At 39.0% G+C, this 19,872-nt stretch overlaps 1 protein-coding gene across 4 annotated transcripts in view; it reads right to left on the reverse strand.

Annotated features, from left to right (window-relative positions):
• The window catches only part of LOC148353215 (disco-interacting protein 2 homolog A-like), a 178,434-nt gene that overhangs the window by 86,864 nt on the left and 71,698 nt on the right, over nucleotides 1-19,872 (reverse strand). For all 4 annotated transcript variants that reach the window (XM_088352180.1, XM_088352178.1, XM_088352179.1 and 1 more), the window contains exon 2: nucleotides 3,493-3,564. In XM_088352180.1, coding sequence (XP_088208306.1) covers nucleotides 3,493-3,564 — 72 coding nt within the window. The remainder of the gene's footprint in view (nucleotides 1-3,492; nucleotides 3,565-19,872) is intronic.

Genomic DNA, 19,872 nt, shown 5'->3' on the forward strand with positions numbered 1-19,872 from the left:
GCATAATTTTATATTTCTATCTACCCTGGTCATATCTCTCGAGGGGGGTGTATTGGGTTGTCTTTTTTTTCTCGTTGCAAGGACGTTTTGGTTACTTATCTATTGATGCTTTAATTCAAAAGGAGCAGCGCATAGACTTATAGGTTAAGGTTATTACTTCAAAGTTTAGTATGTCCAGACAGTGCTAGGACGGTATTTATTTCCCCTTAATTTATTTACATATTTATTCTTTTACATGTTTATGTATTTTTCACTGAATTGTTTTATTGAATATTTATTTATGGATTTAAGTAACTTTTTTTCAAATCATTCAGTTTTGAAGGGACCAACTCAGTTTTTATCCATCTAACTATTTATTTGTTTGAATACTTGCATTGAATGTAAATACAAAAACATACAAAATGCAAAGTCATTTAGGGGATGAATAGTCTTTGAGCCTTTAATATGTCACAAAAGCAAAGGACTTAACGTCATTGCCACAGAGTTTGTTTATCGACAAAAATATGAAGGCCATAAGTTACGCAATGCGTATAGTGTGATATGATTCACAAAATTTCAGAACAAAATAGTTTTTTTCCCATTATCAATAAAGTAAATCGCCACTGCCCGTCAAGGCTGAGTTCTGGCTCATCTCTGAAGAGCGGGATGACACTTTACACCAAAAAAACAACATATCAGATGATGAGGGTGCTGTATCTGAGTCAGATCAGGAGGGTTCTCCTGCAACCGGTAACCATAGAAACCAGTACTATCTGTTTCATGTGGGGGAGCAAATCCCTCACACCTCCTTAACAATGGCCTGGAGAGGGATGGGCACCACCATGCTGCATTTGCTCAAGACACACCACAGAAACCGGACCCTAGACAACCCTGGCAGCTACGGGACCCCTGAACCGTGATTACACACTCAAAAACGGATCTGATTTGGGTCTATATGTCATTTTTTTACTATAATGCATCAAGTGCAATCAACATTTTTACACTGACACCCAGTAGATTCCACCTACAGGTGTACATCTACTTACGAATGTCTCTACATACGAAAGTTTCAGGTTCCGAAGTAGCTGAATGGGAATTTTTTTTAGGATACAGTCAAAAATACAGTACAGGACACATTGTTATTAGCCTCTCCAGGAGTTTCCCGAACATAAACAAACTGGCTGTGTTTATCCAATCATGTTCATTGTTACAGTTTTGAGTCCAGAGACGAGGATGAGGAGTTGCGGCAAGATGGCGGGGGAGGTGGATGCAGCCATCATTCAATCAGAACAAATTAAAGACATTTTAGCGAAATTCCGCAAAGTCTTGGAATTTGTGAAAAGGAACCACCCAAAAAAGTCTTGAGAAGTGGAGCTTTTGCTCGTTATAATGTCTGCCTCTCACATTTCTGAGCAAAAGAAGACGTCATTGGATCCAGGTCAAGAAATGCTAGGCAAAAAAGGAAATTAATATTTTAATTATTTCTTTTATCTTTGTTTTTTTACTTGATGTTCCTCTCATTTTATGTTTATTGTGCGGTAATTCAATTTTACCATACATTTGTTTTATGTTCAGATGCTCTTTTAAGATATATTAAAATATATGATGCTCAGTAGCCTAGATGGTAAGGCGCCCGCTTTGAGACTGGGAGGTTCGGGTTCGCGCCCCGGCCGAGTCATTCCTAAGACTTAAAAAGTGGTCGGCGGCGCCCTCTCTTGGCTGCGGCTGCATCGGGTCAGGTGCAATCGACATTTCGTTCTGTGTACATTGTTACACAGAATGACAATACAAGGAAATTATTATTATTATTATTATAATAATAGTCTGTAGTTTGCAATAGTATGTGGTATTTGCAGCCCTTTGAGACTCCTTGTGATTAAGGGCTATACAAATAAACATGACTTGACTACTGTACTTTTGCAGGCCTTGGAACGGATTAGCGCACTTGCATTAAGTTTTCAGGTTATGCAGTTACTCCAAGAACAAATCAAATTCGTAGGTGGAGGTACCAACGCATTTATTTGCGTTTAGCGCTTCTCAAATTTACATTTTTATTCTTAACGTTTTACCGGTGAATGCATCTCCAGGCCGTTTCCTCAGCAACTCATTTGTCTGCATAACTCTTGTGATTTCTACAAAATTAAGTGGAAGATTATGGCATAATATCATGGCCATTAACTGGTTTGACAATTAGTAGTGTTCTTAAAAAGCCTAGGTTTTGATAACCTCAAATGGGATAAAGATAAATGGAGCTTTGAAAAATTGGACGCACAGACCCCTTAACAGTCAGTTTACGCCTTAAATGAATGAAATGATGAAATGATCTGCATTTATATAGCGCTTTTCAAGTCAATGACTTCCCAAAGCGCTTTACATTGTGGTTCACATTTCCCAATAGCGGCCGTGATCTGTGCAGCCATGTAAGGCGCTAACCTGCTTATTGGGGGTAAATTGGGGGTTCAATGTCTTACCCAAGGACACTTCGACATGTAACACGGACAAACCGGGATTCGAACTGGGATCCCTTAATCCTAAAACGATCGCTCTACCTACTGAGCTACTGCCGCCCCACTTAAAGAGAAGTGTCTATATTAATTACAGTAACTGGGGACTCAGGTTTCCTACAGCTTTAGTCAGATTTAATTAAAGATTTTTTTGAATCTTTGAAATCTGATTTAAGACCAAAAAAGCACAAAATTGAAAAAAACAAAACAAAAAAAACCACAAATATTTCTTACACACAATACATCATGCCTCGTACACATTACCTGGCACATCTTTCAGCCATCGCAAAAAACGTCGGACACTTCTAATTAAATAGACACTTTCCCATTATTCAAAGGAAATGTCTTTGTCTGAAGTTGCTATCTCTATTGTGTTGTATATAGATCTAGGATGTGTGTCTGCTCTAAAAGGCCCAACTGAAACCACACCACCGTTTTAATAGTTCCTAGTACTAAAAATAAAAATAAAAATTGGAGTTGACATTCTTTTACTTATCCGGCCAGCCTCAGAAGAGAAAGTCTGGATCCGGCCCGGGAGCCAAACTGAGTCTGACGTCTCTGATGTAAACCATTAGAGACATTTTAAGAAGACCTCAACAGTTTTTTATTTGTTTTTGATTACAACTCACTCAAATTTAGCAGATTAGTGAACTGTCTTCAAAATATTCTTCAGAACCCTGTATTGCTCTTTAAATGCTGTATTTTAAAAGATTTAAGATAATTTGCCTCAATGCAGATTGTTAACATCTCGTTTTAATTGGAATGTAAGACGTATGACTGTTTTCACAGTTAATTTGCTAAACAGACAAACACAAATGGTCTGTGCCTTAAAATGAGTCAGCAAAAGCTGTTATATGGTAAGATTTCAGTTTTTACAACAGAACACTACAAAATAAAATATGCAAATGTGCATTTTAGAAAGTCATCACATTTTGTAACAAATATTTGGCTTGTATTTGTAGGACATCTGGAGATTAAAAGTGTAATTAATATCAACAAATCTTCTTACCTTGTATCTGTGGGATGTAAGGTGCCAACAGTTTGCTTCTTTTCTTCTCGTAGCCCTTCTGAGTGATGTCCCCTGCACAGAGACGAAAAACAGAGGGTGGGGAGAGGAGAGGGGCAGAGAGATGAGTCATTAGTTTAGATGAGCCAGTGTGCTGGGTGCATGTGTTGATTTTGTCTCCAGCCCAAGACAACATGCGCGTTAAATTCATTCTGTTTTTAACTTGGAGTTAAGGATGAAGGGAACTAAACAAGTATTAAAGTCACAGTGCAAGTCAAGTGGGAAACTCCATAATATCGTGTGGAATATTTGATTTCAAACATCTTGGCTAAATTGTTGCTTAATTGCAGAGAAACTGTTGTTCCAGTTCTTTTCAAAGTGAGATGACATAAAATATTTTAAAAAATGCTGCCTCAACGCAACTTTTATTGACTGCTCTATTTAATGATCAATTAGCATAAGAATTAGGAAAACTTAATGTTTTCAATTGACAAAGAGGGACAACCCTTATTGAAGTAACTACTAAATGAATATGGACAATTGGCAGTTAATGTATGACAGTATGGAATTAAACATCAAAGTTAGGAATTAGCAAAGACCGCAATGAATAATAAAAATAACACCAATGTATAGGGCTTCAACACTTAATTGATGACAATGAATACCATTGTCGTCTATTGTCGCCAGAAAGAGTTTTTCCAAAAGACTGAGGCATCATTACATAAATATAATCTCTGCTGTGATTCGCTTATGCGCAATAGTGTCTCTGTCTCAAGCAGTAACATACAGAAAAGTTGACATCAACATCAAGTACGCATACTCAAGTTTACCCTGGATATTGTGGATGGACAAAATTTGTATGCAGACCTTGTGTATCTTGGCAGTACCTTGGTGATGCACGAACATTTAGAGAAAACAGTCGGACAGTTGAAAGAAACGGAGTCTTACTCGCTTCGGTAAGATTCAAGTAATAATAATAATAATTTCCTTTGTATTGTCATTCTTTGTGAGAACGAAATGTCGATACACCTGACCCGTTGTAGCGAGCCGATGCAGCCGCAGCCAACAGAGTAACATTAAAACTAGGTTTTGATGACATGCATTGTACATTTTATACACATGAGCGTTATGGCAGGCTGCGTCTGAAAAATTAATACATGCAGTTAGAAAAATAAAGGTCAGTTGTTAAGACCATTTGATTTCAGACTTTTGAGAATATTTAAGTACTTTTGTTACAGACTATGCAGTTCCGCACTAATTGCACATCACAAAATGGACATTGTTAGCTTATTTACTGTTCAGCTGCTGCTTAGGAGCCTGTTCTTGGTTTACAGAGATAAAACATGTTTATTTGATTTTAGTTTAATATTTATTTGTCGTTCTCTTGAAAGTGGACAAGGGTTTATTCATGGTTTTACGTCTCCACTGACTGAGCACTGTGTCTAGTTGGTTTTAGGTAGGGCATTTTTATTTAAATTTTAGTAAAAATCCGCAGTATGTTAAAAAAAGATGTGTTTTTCATTGTTCTCAGTTTGTATTATTTTTTTTCTAAATAATTAAATCAACTTGATGCTAAATTTAGGAAACAAATTATAATTAACCGATTATTTGACTAATCGTTTCAATAGCCTATGACTCGTCGACTATTTAAATAGCCGTTAGTTGTGGCCGTAATGTGGAAAGGGGGCAGAAAGAAATAAACTTAGGGATCAGCAAAGTCTGCAATGAAAGATAAACAGTCAGCCGATGTGCAGACATATTCACGACTAGGCGGTGGACAAAAAAAATCCTTTACAAAAAAGGTCAAAATCTGCAGCTCATCATTCCCATTTTCAATTATATCCGGTGAATAAGATTGTCAGTGCATGAGCTTTATATTGCATTTACGCTCACTACAGGGGTCGAGTAAAGGCCATGAGGTCAAGTGAAGAGGCAGAGTTCAACAGAGCTGTCTCAACAGCACAAACGGATCAGACTTAAGTCAAGTCCATGCTGTTCAGCAATGTGCCACTGTTTGATCATTTGATTGGAAAAGATTTAAGACAGTAGGACTGAACATTGTCAGATAAAACAGATGGCACAAATTACTACAGGGATAGTCGCAACGACAGAAACCAATCGTTTCTTCGCGCTTGGGTTGTCGCCAGTTCACCACTTTTTTTTAAATGGGATTGTCTTTATTGTCATTAATATCAACGTATCGTGCATTGTGTTCTGAGCAGACACCAGAAAGGAAGTGATATCACGGGGAAAGATAAGGGAGGGCTTTGTGTGTTGGGTGGGCATGACTGTGTGTGTGACTGTGATAGGCTGGTGTATACTGTCAGTCAAACAGCGGGGCGGGCGCACAAGTTGCCAACAAAACAAACTGAGGCGCAAATAGCTTTTAGCTACCCGTTATGTGGAAAACAAAATTCTTCAATTAAATTAAACTCTGAGGAAAGTCAGAAGAGCACAAAGAAATGATGATCCCCAGTGGATGCTCCGTGGATTGGTATCGGGATTGGGGGGACTGCAGCAGCGTTGGGAGAGAAGGAAATAGTGAGGCTGCAGGTCCAGCCTACTGCTAAGGCTAGGCTAACAACTCTTCTAAACCACCTCTGCCGAGATTTTATCTCACCAACGCCAGATCCATTATCCATGAAACGGGTGACCAGAAGCTACAACTCCGGGGGAAAGGCTACATTTGGGACAGTTGTAATTCAATCATCACAAAGACCTGGCTCAACTTGTGGATATCCAATGATAGCGTGCAGCTAGCCAGAAACTCTCCGATTCACCTTCTTACTCTGAAATAGACACCCTCCAATTTCGTTGTACTTTTGTCTAATCACAATCAAGGCAGTTCATTCAAATACAATTCTGTCTTCTGTGTTTTTATTTTTAGATCTATAACTGTAACAGTCTTATAATCAGTCAGTAAGGACGTCACCTCGGGGTAAGTTTGAACCTGGGGGGCTTTTATAGTGGTGCGACGCTACTTTGCGGACATTCACTTTTCGCTGGTGTTTCTGGTCTCTATTAACCGCGATAATCAAGATTAGTGTACTGTATAATTAAAGGTAAATTGAGAACTTGAGCCTTTGACAATGTTTTAAAGAAAGGGTATGAAAAAAGTTGTAAAATACTAACACAAACATCATTTATATAGCAAATAAAATTGTATTTATCACACAACATATGCAACTCAAAATGCTGTATAAAACATTCAAGTCAAGTCAAGTTCATTTGTATAGCCCTTAATCACAAAGGGTCTGAAAGGGCTGCACAGACCACAGATTATTGCAAACTACAGAACGATTAGAACACCATCCCCTGATCCAAAACCTACATGAGGGCAGGGAAAAACTCAAAAACCTTGAATAAAACAAGTGAAAAAACACCCCCTAGTCATTTTTGGGATAAAAAAACATGAAAGGTGTTTTTATATTATTTTTAATTCATTTCTTTTAATAACCTGCGAGCCAGCATTCCTTTCACGCCCTATTCCTTCTACCTAATGTGTTCCGCCTAGATCAGCTGTACTAAAAATAAGCTAAAAGCAGATAGGGGCTATGTAACATAAAGCATGAATGCTCTTTGAACTCAGTTTGGAATCGTTAGCACATACTAAATAGAAAAAATATTTTTAAGGACACATTTAGCAAAGCACCCCCACCTTTAAATTTTAGCATGCGGATTTTAATCAGGTGCACTTTAGAGTCCGGAATTTACGTACATTGAATCATGAAATGTGTTCGAATTCTGAAAGCAAGAAAAACACGAAGTAAACAGTAAACGGTTTGGCGCTACTTGGGCACTCTAAAACAGTGTTTCTCAAATGGTGGCTCAGGACCCAAAAGTTGGTCACGGACCCTTTTCAGCGAGCTTTTCTTAGGCAAAATATTGCTAAGAATCAGAAAAAGATTTACCTTTATTATTTATTATCATTGGGTCATTATAACAAAATTAAAAGTGCACTCCAGTCGACAATTTAAACAAATACAAGATATATGTATAAAAACTATAAAGCATTCCAATACCAATATTAAAGTATTCACATATTTTTTAAAAAAAAATGTGATTGTACGGGAGATTGTACTTAAAATGTTTTCCACGTGTCTCTCTTGGCTGCGGCTGCATCGGGTCAGATGCAATCGACATTTCGTTCTGTGTACATTGTTACACAGAATGACAATACAAGGAAATTATTATTATTATTATTATTATTATGTGTGCTAGTGGTTTAGTGTGTTGATAGTTAAAGAAGAAGAAATAAACGGGGAGTCTATTACACTCCCTTACAGGAGATGGTGATAATACCCAGCTAGATCTCTTCTACCTCATTCAGTCTATTGGCGCATGAGAGAGACCACATCTCATTTTAATGTGATTTTGTTGTCTTTATTCTCTTTTTCTGCCCATAAAAATGGTTCCTGAGAAAATGAGTGATAAATGGGGAAAACAGTGACAACAACGATCAAGTGGAAGAAGTAAACAATTGCAAAATACAAAAATGGTGGCCAAGTATATGCCATTAAAACGCTGCAGGAAGGTACAGTAAATGGTTTAAAATGTTATTTTTTTAGCTATTTAATAGTGTCTTAATATTTATTACTTGGTTGGTTGAAACCTTAACCACTAGGGTCGTAGGGGCACTATTTTATGTGGTGTGTCTTGAGCAAGTACAGCCTGGTGGCGCCCATCTTTCTCCAGGCCAAAATATATTTCCACCTAGTGTCGAACCGGGACCTTTTGCGTATTAGGAGAATGTGCTAACCACTGCACTAGGAAAAATAATTAGCAATGTTCAGGTATCGCCTTTATTCATATTTTGACTTTAGTATGGGACTATTTTAAAGCAGTTTTAGGGAGTTGCTCATATGAGAGTATGTACCTGGGCTCGGCAAACTACAGCTGCGAGCCAAATTCGGCCAGTCAGTCTTTTTTGCCCGCCGTGGCAAGCAAAAATTATCAAAATTTAATTAATACAAAAGTCAATATAGTACCACTAATAAAAACGTTTTTAGAGCCAACTTTTTTCCCCATTGTCCCTTTGTGTGTCTACGACAAAAACACAACTACAGAAATACTATACAATTGCTACAAAACTAAATATCCAATTAATTGCTTGAAAACAAGGACCAAATATATTATTTTGCCTTCATTCTAAAAAGGAAACAAAATCTACAGAAATCCTACAAAAATACTACTGTAAAACTATACTACAACATACTAATACAGAAGTATAACAACAAAAATATTACAAAAATAGAACTACAGTAATATTACTAAAATAATGAATAAATACTGTACTACTAAAATACTATTTTGGAAATACTACCAAAATACTCGTCAAGTCACATCTTTTTGTATAGCTCTTCATCACAAAATGTCTCAAAGAACTGCACAGGCCACAATCACACCATCCACTGATCTGAAACCGACAAGCGGCCAAGGAAAAACTCAAAACCTTAACAATAGGGAATATGAGAAACCTTGAGAAGGGGCCACACAAGTCGTAATCCCCCACCCAGGAGTAACAGGCTGCAATAAATATCGCATTTGGTAAAAATACTACATAAATACTACTATGGAAATACTTCATAAATATTTCTACATAAATCCTGCTACTGTAATTATGACAGATGTGTTACACTAATACAAAAAAATACTTCTATATAAATACTACAAAAATAACACACACAATATACTGCAGAAAATCTAGCATGGTAATACTACAGAAATACTAGAAAATTACAACTACAAAAATACCACTGTTGAAATATTACAGAAATACTACAAAAATAAAACTACATTATTCCTACAGAACTAAACATCAAATTCTGTGCTTAAAATAGGGACCTAACATTGGGTTTTGCTTTAATTGTGAGAGTTTCAAACCAATTTGATGAAATGAATGCATTTAAGAACAAATATAAAGAAATATAACATGTAGATGTCTGCATGTGTATTTAATCATGAATGAACATATTGTACAGGTCTCCAGGATTTGGCCCCCTGGCCAAATATTTTAACCCAATGCGGCTTGCGACTCCAAATAGTTGACCACCTCTGGTATAAAATATCAATGAAGTTGTTTGGGTTTTGGTGGTCATTTTGGTTTTTGAAGAAAAAAAAAAGGAAATATATTCTAGGCAGCACGGCTGCGCAGTGGTTAGCGCTTGTGCGGCACAGTTCATGTCATGGGAACCTGTCGTGGGTTCAAATCCAGCTCCAGACTTCCTGTGCGGAGTTTGTATGTTCTCCCCGTGCTTGCGTGGGTTTCCTCCGGGCACTCCGGTTTCCTCCCACGTTCCAAAAACATGCATTTCAGGTGAATTGGCCAGTCCAAATTGTCCCAAGGTGTGAATGAGCGAATGAGTTGTCTGTCCCTGTGTGCCCTGCGATTGGCTGGCAACCAGTTCAGGGTGTCCCCTGCCCACTGCCCGGAGATGGCTGGGATGGGCTCCAAACACATCCCCCCCCTGACCCTAATGAGGATAAGCGGTACGGCTCATGAGATGAGATGAGATATTCTATTCTATCTATGCTTTAAACTGCTCAATACGTTTGTTGGATACATTTGAAAAGTGGAAATTCTTTTTTTTTTTAGGATCACAGCTTGTCATTAGAGTGGAATGGTAGGTCCTAAAGTCAAACCTGTTGAGAACCAGTGCTCTACAAGGCACACAATACATTAGTGTAAAGGCAGGTGTTGTTATTGTCACACTTCTTCTGAGTCACCCTTGGCAGCTGAATAGCTGCACTGTTTAATGTCCCAACAATACCGAGCTCCGCATAAGCTGCTCCTCCTGACCCAACACTGACTCTTTTATGGCAACGAGTCCCTGTCCGTGTGTGTTTCTGCACACTGGTGCATCTGTATGTGCATACCAGGGTGCACACACCACAGCATTACGCCTGAACAAGCACACAATGGGAGGGCTCTTTCCTAAATTGCAGCTCGTGGAGCTCCCGCGGCCGGGGCGGAGACGAGAGTGGATTCTGATCCATGAAGTTATGTTTCAGTGGAAGCTAATCTTTTGAGCCTGGAACAAGTGGCTAAGTCTTTTGTTGACCCTTTACCTGAATCTAGCAACACACATAAAAGGTTTGGCGGATCAAAGGAGCGCATTATTTCCGGTTTGCCTCCATGTCAACTGAAAATTTGTTGAGTTTCAGACTTTCTATTTTTCAAACAAATCATTTTTTCAAGTGCACGTCTGGAAAAGACTTTAGACTTTAACTGTTAACAAAAAAAGAAGTGTCATTGATGCCTAATACCCTTTAGAAATTGTTTAATGGGCAGGCTATGAAAAAATTTCACCAGTGATGCTTTATAGGTTTTTGAGTTTCAAAAGACAAGTCTTATTTGTTGTGAATAGCCCTTAATCACAAAAAGACTCAAAATATAAAAATATTATTTGAAAATGATTTGCTAGATGTATTCATTACACATACATGGAGTGTCTAGCGAAAGTATGGGCTGCCCAAGTACTTTTTGTCATTTTCCACATTTCAGGCTTGAAATTTAAAGTTAAAAACTGAAAATATTTTCTAAGAACTAACAATAAGTATGTGGGACAAAATCATCAAGTGTTATATTTACAATGGAAAAAAAGAAAAGTAGGTGATGCTAATATATTGATCCCCTGTCCGCTTAGGACAGCCAACTGACTTCAGAATTTACCTAATGACTTCTAAATGATCCAATGTTGATGTAAATTACTAAAAGATGAATCTGTGTGTCATTAAGTCTCAGTTTAAACACCTTCTCTGTGATGGTCTAAGAGGTCTGTAAACAGAGACACTGGAGAACAGACAACATTATGAAGACCAAGAACGCATCAGGCAGGTCCGGGCTAAAGTTGCGGAAAAGTTCAAAGCAGGAATGGGCTACAAGAAGATTTTACAACATTTACACATCTCCCAGAGAAATGTGCTAGCAATAATTTCCAAATGGAAAGAGCAAAAAGCCACTGCAAACTCCCTCTTAATTTTCAACTATTGAACAATGAGAATACTGATCATAGAAGCGACCAAGAGGCCAGTGATCACATTGGATGACCTGCAGGCAAATCTGTTCATAAGACTATAAGTCATACTCTGCATAAATCTGTCTGTTATAAGAGTGACAAGAAGAAAGGCCTTTCTGAAAGAATAAAATAAAAAGGCCCATTTGACGTTTTTAAGAAGCCTCATAAGAGAAATCAATAACATGTGGAACAAGGTGCTCTGGACAGATGAGACCAAGATGGAAGTTTTCGGGCTCAATGCAAAGCATTACCTTTGGCCTAAGGGTAAAACTGCACATCACCCTAAAAACACCTCACCACTGTCAAACATATTTATGGCAACATTATCCTCTGGGTTTCCCTTTTAATTTTACAAGGCACTGTATTTGCACAATATAATCAACTCCTAACTCGATTGAAATCTAACAATCTTTGTTCAGGGTGATGGTTCCATGAGAGAAAGTGTCAGAATTGAAATGTCAATATGGAGCTTAGTGACAGAGGAATAACAGGAAATGGGTTATCTGAGGATGCAGTTTGTAAATGGAAAGACAGATAGTAGACGAGTGTTTTTGGTGCTAATTGTGTCCATCAATTGACACAGTCTCGAGGGACAAGCTGCATCTTTCAGCGAGTCTACAGAATGCTGCAAGATAGGAGGTAAAACCTCTGCTTGACCTCCTTGACTGCAAGCTTTATAATATAATTAATCTGTGAGAATTTGTTGAAGCACCACATAACACGTAATGGTTATGATAGTGAGGGTTGGAAAATCCTGGCGGCTTCGTATCCGGAAGATATTTGTTTTAGCTCATCTGAGTCAAACATGCGGCCTGTGGTTTGGATCAGGGGCCGCCAAGAGTTTTAATTTGGGCTGCAAGACAACACTGAGAGAAACACAAGAGAAACATGTTTGTCCTCTGGATGTCATCAAGGCCAGGCACTACTCACAGAGCAACTGGGGCTCTCCGTCTGTCTATCTGTCTCTCTCTCTCTCTCTTTCTCCTTCTTCTGCAATTCTCCCTTTATTCTCCCTTTATTCTCACTTTTCTCTCCGCATATTTTTCTATTCTTTATCTTTCTATCTATATTGGGCTCTTTATTTCTCTCTCTCTTTATCGCCCACTATTTACTTCTCTCTTTCTCTCTCTCATCCTCTCTTCTGTCTCCATTTCTGTCCCTCTTCTTCTTCTGCCTCTCTACCTTTATTCTTTTCTACTCTTTTCTATTTCTGTATTTTTCTCTTCTCTCTCTGTATCACACTCATTATTTATTTTTCTTTATCGCCCTTGGTATAGCTGTTCCAATCAACAACCTGTATATTGTGACATGCATTCATTTTACAAATACTATTTACAAATGTCTTTTGACATCCATGTAGCCTTAACTCATTCACATAAAACATTAATCAGGTTTTTCATTGAGTAAGGAAAGTAGCTGGAATGAGATGATGTCATGTCCACAGTTTTGGCTGAGGTACAGGGGAACACCAACTGAAGAGACAAGCATTTTAAATACCAGGAGACCACAATCATTTTAGGCTGGCACTCTTCTCAATTTGTTCCCGTAAAACATTCCTGCGGAACAGCATTCAATTTTAATTTCTTTAAGTGCTCTCTAAAGAGTGACAGGAAGTGTCACTATCGTCGTATTGACTAATTGATAGAGAGCTATTGAGTAAAAATGATGAGGTTTTTAGGGCGAATAAGTTGATTTCATGCAAACTAACCTGCATCAGCACAATAGATGGAGCTCAAGTTGTTGGCAATGGCAGTGCATTTTTATTTCAGAGTGAACAAAGCAAGCCAGGGGAGGAATGATTTTTTTTCTTTCAGCAAAACATAGAAGGAAAATGGTCAGGAATAATACAATTATTCCAAAAACGGAATCATGTGATATTGGGAGGGGGGTCTTGAAACAGTATTCCCTCGATTTCGAGATTAATCTGTTCCATCGGCAACTGATTAAGTGAATTTCTGTGAAGTAGGAACCGTACAGTATATATTTGTGTATAAACAAAAGGATCCTCACTCTTTTTCCTTTGAAAGGCTTGTTCTGAATTTGATTGATTTGTTTAATTGTAAGAGTATAATAATTGTGTCGTCAAACTGGTGAGCAAAGCTCAGGTAAAGTTTCTCTTTTACTTCCTTAAAATAGGGACTGGCATTGGTGAAACTTTGCCGCTGGCAAACCAGGGAAAGACCACATGCTTGCCTGACCAACCACAACAGCCCCACCCCAACCCTGTGCACCTTTTTCAGAATGTTGAGTGGATGAGAATGGAGTCAGGTATCACATTGCTACATCTACCTTTCACCTCTGCTTATTTCCTAAATACTTGAGTCAGCCAGGAGTTAATAATACGCAGAAAGGGCCAAAGTCTATGAAGATGTATACTGAAGGGCACAAATACACATACATAGACCCATGTTCCAAAAAACAAAAAAGGGACCAGGTAGAATTAGAACCTAAGTGGAAAAATGATAGTTTCATCTTCTTTTCTCTCTTGTGTAGAAGAGTCCCATGTCAGTTACTGTCAATTGTACATGCAGTCATGTAGATTAGTATTGTTGTCAATTCTAGAGGTCGACCAATTTTAGGGCCGGCCGATTATCAGGCACCGATATTTGGGATTGGATAGACATTGATATTAGCATTTTTATGTATTTGACTAGCCAATTAGATATACATTGAAGACTGGGTTATTTGGGCTCAGATGTAGCAGAGCCACACACAACCTCTCTCTTGCTCGTCTCTGTCCTCAGACACCACCCGCCCGAGCCTTCTGATTGGATTAGTGACCTGGGGCAGAGCCACTAAGCTGGCAGAATAACGTTAGAGCAGAATAAACAAGCAGCAGCTCTGTTCATTTCAGAGTACTGACATGCCTGTGAATCAAGACCACTGATAATATTAAGAAGTGTCATTGGTAGAAAAATGTGTGTGTGATTAAGAGATAGCATAAAAAGTGTAGTTAACTTGTTTTTGGGAAGCATGTTGATGTGGCGGCGGCACAGTTCTGAGATAATGGGATCAACTTCAGGTACCAAGCTTCCTGTGCGGAGTGCGCATGTTTCCCCCTGCTTGCGTGGGTTTCCTCCAGGCACTCAAGTTTTCTCCCACATTCCCAAAACATGCATGTCAGGTGGATTGGACAGTACAAATTGTCCTTAGGTGTAAATGAGAGAATGAATTGTCTGTTTCTGTGTGTCCTGTGACTGGCTGGCAACCAGTTCAGGGTGTCCTTTGCCCAAAGATAGCTGGGATGGGCTCCAGAACCCCCACGACCCTACTGAGGATAAGCGGTGCAGATAATGGATAGATAGATGGATGTTGATGTGGCTATTGATAAATTAAGCAAATGAATATCGGCTCCAAATATCGAGACAATATTAGCAATGAACTTGAATGTATGGGTGGACCAAAGTCACTTTCATACTGTTAAGAATATTTACAAAATGAAGATAGTTAATTCCTTCATTAGCTAAAGGTCATACTTTTAGGCATTTCTGCAGATCAACACATCTGGTTGCAATTACATGAAATTACTCTGAAATTAAAACGTCACTTGTGAAAGATTAGGTTTTCTGATTGAATTAACAAAAGACATTGATATCAGTTAACACTAATCACTACATATTTTACTCAGATTAACAAACTAATTGCTTAACAGCAATGAAGACTGCCTCATTTACAAAGTCAGTTCTTGTGCCAGTCTGGTGCTCTAATTCGACCAAAACAACTGCCAGGGTAGCATGCAGCCTGCAAACTCTTTTGCCATTGATATTTCAATTAAGTACACAGGACAGGAAATAGGCACGTGGTCCAACTAAGACAGATGTGCCTAGCTGTCTTGCCATACCTCCCTCAACAATTAAAATTATGTTTTACCTCAATGATCATACAAACAGTAAACATTTCTAGCCGACCAATGATTTGAAATGTTCAATATTTCGCACACACCAGGACTCCAACCAGTACAAAGTGGTGACCTGAAGGTAAATGATTGACAGAAGGAAATTCCGATAAAATCTATGCTGGGCAGCTGCCCTGTAAGGCTGTCACAAATATAGACATGCAAGAGCGAACTGAATGACTCACGTGTTAAATAGAAAGCAGAGGGCGCGTTGCCAATACAGACCGAAGGATGGACCTTGAAGGGGGGCCAGTTTCAGAGAATCAACAAAGGTTTCCCTGCTAAGAGGCAAAGTCTAAGAGGCTGCTCCTGTCATAAGTCAGTCTTCACCATCCCTTTGTTTCTTTTGCAGTGGACTGAAAGAACCCCATCTCCTTCACTCGCCCTTCCCATTAATCACCCTCCCTCATTCCTAGAACCCCCCTTTTTCTCTCATTTGCAACCGCCACCCCACAGCCCTCTGATTATTTTACCCACACTATTCCAATCCCTCTTTCTCCCTCCAAAACAAAGCTTGGATAGGCTTCAGGATTAGGGTGTCAAAGCAGACCCCTGCCCCCCACTTTCCCATTTCCCTTTGAAAACACACAAAAATAGAACAGCAACAGCTACTGCTACAACACACTTGTGCAGGTGAACTTACACTTGATGTATGAAGTTGATTCATTATCAGTCACAAAAAGAAGTTCGGTTGGTCACCGTTCCTTTTTTCAAACCGACGCCAGCATCTTATCCTCAAGTAATTACAAACAACTAGGCAGTGGTTCTTAACCTGGGTTCGATCAAACCCTAAGGGCTTGGTGACCGAGGCTGGGTTCACACGGCAAAGCTAGTTCCAACAAGGTTAAGAACCACTGACCTAGTACCACTAGTTATTTCAATATAGTTTCTCAAAGAAATGATGCACACATCCTAATACAAGATATTCCTTAAAATTGTAAGAAACTGGTAATATTTATCTGTACTTTGGAATTCAAATGTCGTTCCCTATTATAACACGGCTGTGAAAGCCATATTAACATGTTCTCATACATTGAAACAGGGCTGTGTATCAGTATGACAAATGGTATCGGTAATCCCCATCGCTACTTGCAGTTAGAAACATTTAGAAAAATAATTCCTTTATTTTTTTAGCTAGCGGCAATTCATTTTCTCACTATACATATTTCTTCATTTTTCATTAAATATTTCTAGTACATTTAAACAAAAAAAGTATATTAAACTGACTACAATCATGTCACAGTTGGCCATTGCCCTCACTTGGGCCCGCTCGTTTGGCGCCAGCTGCTGCTTGTTGCCTGATTGGCTTCCCTCCCTTTATAACTCAGTGCTCTCATTCACTCCTCGTCAGTCTGTCAACGAACCTCTGCACTTGCAAGACTTGTATTTTAATTTTGTCCAGTATCCTGCTTGTTTATCCAACCCCGTCTGTCCCGTCCTGTCCGGAATCTTGCTCCTGTATCCAGTATCGATCCCGTCTGTCCCGTCCCGTCTGGTATCTTGCTCCAGTATCCAGTATCGATCCTGTTTGTCCCGTCCTCACCGGTATCTTGCTCCAGTATCGATCCCGTCTGTCCCGTCCTGTATCTTGATCCATTATCCGATATCAATCGCGTCTGTCCCGTCTAGTCCGGTATCTTGCTCCAGTATCCAGTATCTGGTATCAATACATCCTGTCCCGTCCCGTATCTTGCTCCAGTATGCGGTATCGATCCAGTCCGTCCCATCCTGTCTGGTATCTTGCTCCAGTATCTGGTATCGATTGCGTCTGTCCCATCCTGTCCGGTATCTTGCCCATGTAACCAGTATCCGGTATTGATCCCGTCCCTCCTGTCCTGTCCGGTATCTTGCTCCAGTATCCGGTATCGATCCCGCCTGTCCCGTTCTGTCCGGTATCTTGCTCCGGTATCTGCTATCGATCCCGTCTGTCCCGTCCTGTCCGGTATCTTGCTCCAGTATTCAACTTTTTCCTTAATTCTCCAGTACCATCACAAAAATAAGTCAGGTGTGAATCCTGTATTTTGTCTCCCATTTACATTCGTGTTTTTTAATCAGACGTGTGCATTGATTAAGACAACGGATTTTTAGATCGTGAGTAAATTGCAAATACATTTGTAGATCTGATACGTGTATTAATATTTTTAAAATAAATCTCTACCCATATAGGTGAAATGACAGCAATATGTAGCTTACATTAACGGTTGCAGGAAGTTGTTCTCATTTTAATTTACCACTGAGAAATGCTACCCTCACTTTTTGCATGGCCCATTATAAATGTCCATAATTGATATGTAATCCTTGCACTAATACACTATACATAGTGCCCTGTTGAGGTGTGGTATGCAAATGTCCTCTTGGATGCAACCCGAAAGGGGCGATGAGGCTTTATAGGACAATGCCATAAGAACTAATGCCGGCTGCTGTTATTCATAATGAAAGTGCAAACAGAAACCATCAAAGAGAATTGTCGGTGTCCTTTTTAAGCAGACTTGTGAAACAAGGCACTTTCCAATCCTTGAAAAAAAACATTATAATTAGAGCACTTTCGCAGATTTAAAGCACCCGTACCAACTCTGAAATTAACAGAACACGATTCGAAGAACTTATCCACAAAGTAAACAATACATGTACTCAACTTTATTGACCAACAACGCCAAAAATAGTAGAGCATAAAAATATTATTTAAAAATGATTCATCAGATGTGATTACAACACATACATATTTGCATACTATTATAAATTCCTAAAATCAATGTTATTACACGACAAAAAAAATACTGTCCTTTTTCAGCTGAACGTCAAGGGTTTAATTATAGTCCTGAAGTGTAACTTCCCTGTTGGAAGAGGAAGGGGTCTTAAAGATTCTCCAGCTGAGATGTCACCCTTTGTTTATATGTATGAGCGAGCACATGTGTGTCTTTATTCCTGAAGCTACCAGTTTATTTGCCCCTTTGGCATTATGTACCAAGAGCAAGCTACGTATAATTAAGCTCAATTATTTCTTTAGTAATCGGCATAATGAGCCTGACACTCAAAGCAAAGAACAGCGGATATCCTCTGGTATCTTCCGGCTCATTGATGCTATGTTATTAATCAAGACTTAAGTGTTAATTCAAAGTGTTCAAACTTTTCATTAAAAAGAATAAGACCGTTGCAAAGCTTTTGGTGGTGGTAAAGAGAATTTGACTTATTGAATACCACACTTAGGATTGGCAAAAGGACAATGTATAATATTTCGAATATGCTCAAGGAGTATAAGAAACTTTGCATGCACTATTCAGGAGTCTCTTTCGTCGGGAAAATAAATCAGCTTCAAAACCATGATTATGGTAGAAGAGTAAAAAAAAACGTGGTAAGATAGAGACTTCCCAGTAGGGGCTGGGTTTAAAGTGTCTTTCGGGTTCACCAGGAACGTAATCTGTCAAAAGACTTGAAACAAATCAGTGTAAATCCACCAGATGTTTTCAAACCTCAACCTCTTTACCAAATCTAATCTGTGAGAATTGAGATGTTTTAAATACATCATCATCTTGAATGGCATGGACACAGGATGTGGCAGCTTTTACATGGCAAGTTTAATACTAAAAGGTTAAGGGAGGCAATGTGGCCAAACAGCAAAAGGAAAAACAGCTTGATTGGTGACAGCCAATATGACATAAACTGAAGAAATCAAGAGGTGTCCAAAATGAAAATAAGTCGACATTTTTCCCGACATGAGAAGGCCTTCTACGTCATTGATTTTAAAATACTCGCACAAAGGATACCGCAAAGTCACTTTCCTCTCTAAAGTACTCGAAAAAGTAGTGGCACAGCAGCTGAATGCTTTTATATCCAAGAATAACCTTTTTGAATCCATGCAATCAGGATTCAGGGCTAACCACTCTACTGAGACAGTTCTGATCAAGGTAACAAATGTTCTCCTAATGTCAATGGATTCTGGCGCTTCATCACTTCTGCTGCTGCTGGATCTTAGTGCTGCTTTTGACACAGTGCACCACAATATCCTACTAGAACGGTTGGAAAAATGGATTGGTCTCTCAGGAACCGTCCTCTCGTGGTTCAGATCCTACCTCTCAGATAGGACGCACTGTGTTAAATATGGTGAAATGACATCTGAGCCCTTTAATGTTACCTGCGGTGTTCCGCAGGGTTCAGTGCTTGGCCCCCTTCTTTTCAACATTTACATGCTTCCATTAGGTGACATTATTCACAAGTACAATATCAGCTTCCACTGCTACGCAGACGACACTCAACTCTATCTTCCGTTGGAGGAATCTTCCACACTAAACTGTGGAAATTTGGAGGCCTGCCTCACTGAGATAAAAGAGTGGATGTCACTCAATTTCTTGCGTCTTAACTCTGAAAAGACCGAAATGTTAGTCATTGGTCCATCTAAATGCCGTGACTTATTCTCAAAAACTGCTGTGAACATTGACAAATGTCACATCACACAGAGTGACTCAGTTAAAA

This window comes from Urocampus carinirostris, chromosome 14, assembly GCF_059441175.1.
Source record: "Urocampus carinirostris isolate Australia breed hairy pipefish chromosome 14, RoL_Ucar_1.0, whole genome shotgun sequence".
Taxonomy (NCBI): Eukaryota; Metazoa; Chordata; class Actinopteri; order Syngnathiformes; family Syngnathidae; genus Urocampus; species Urocampus carinirostris.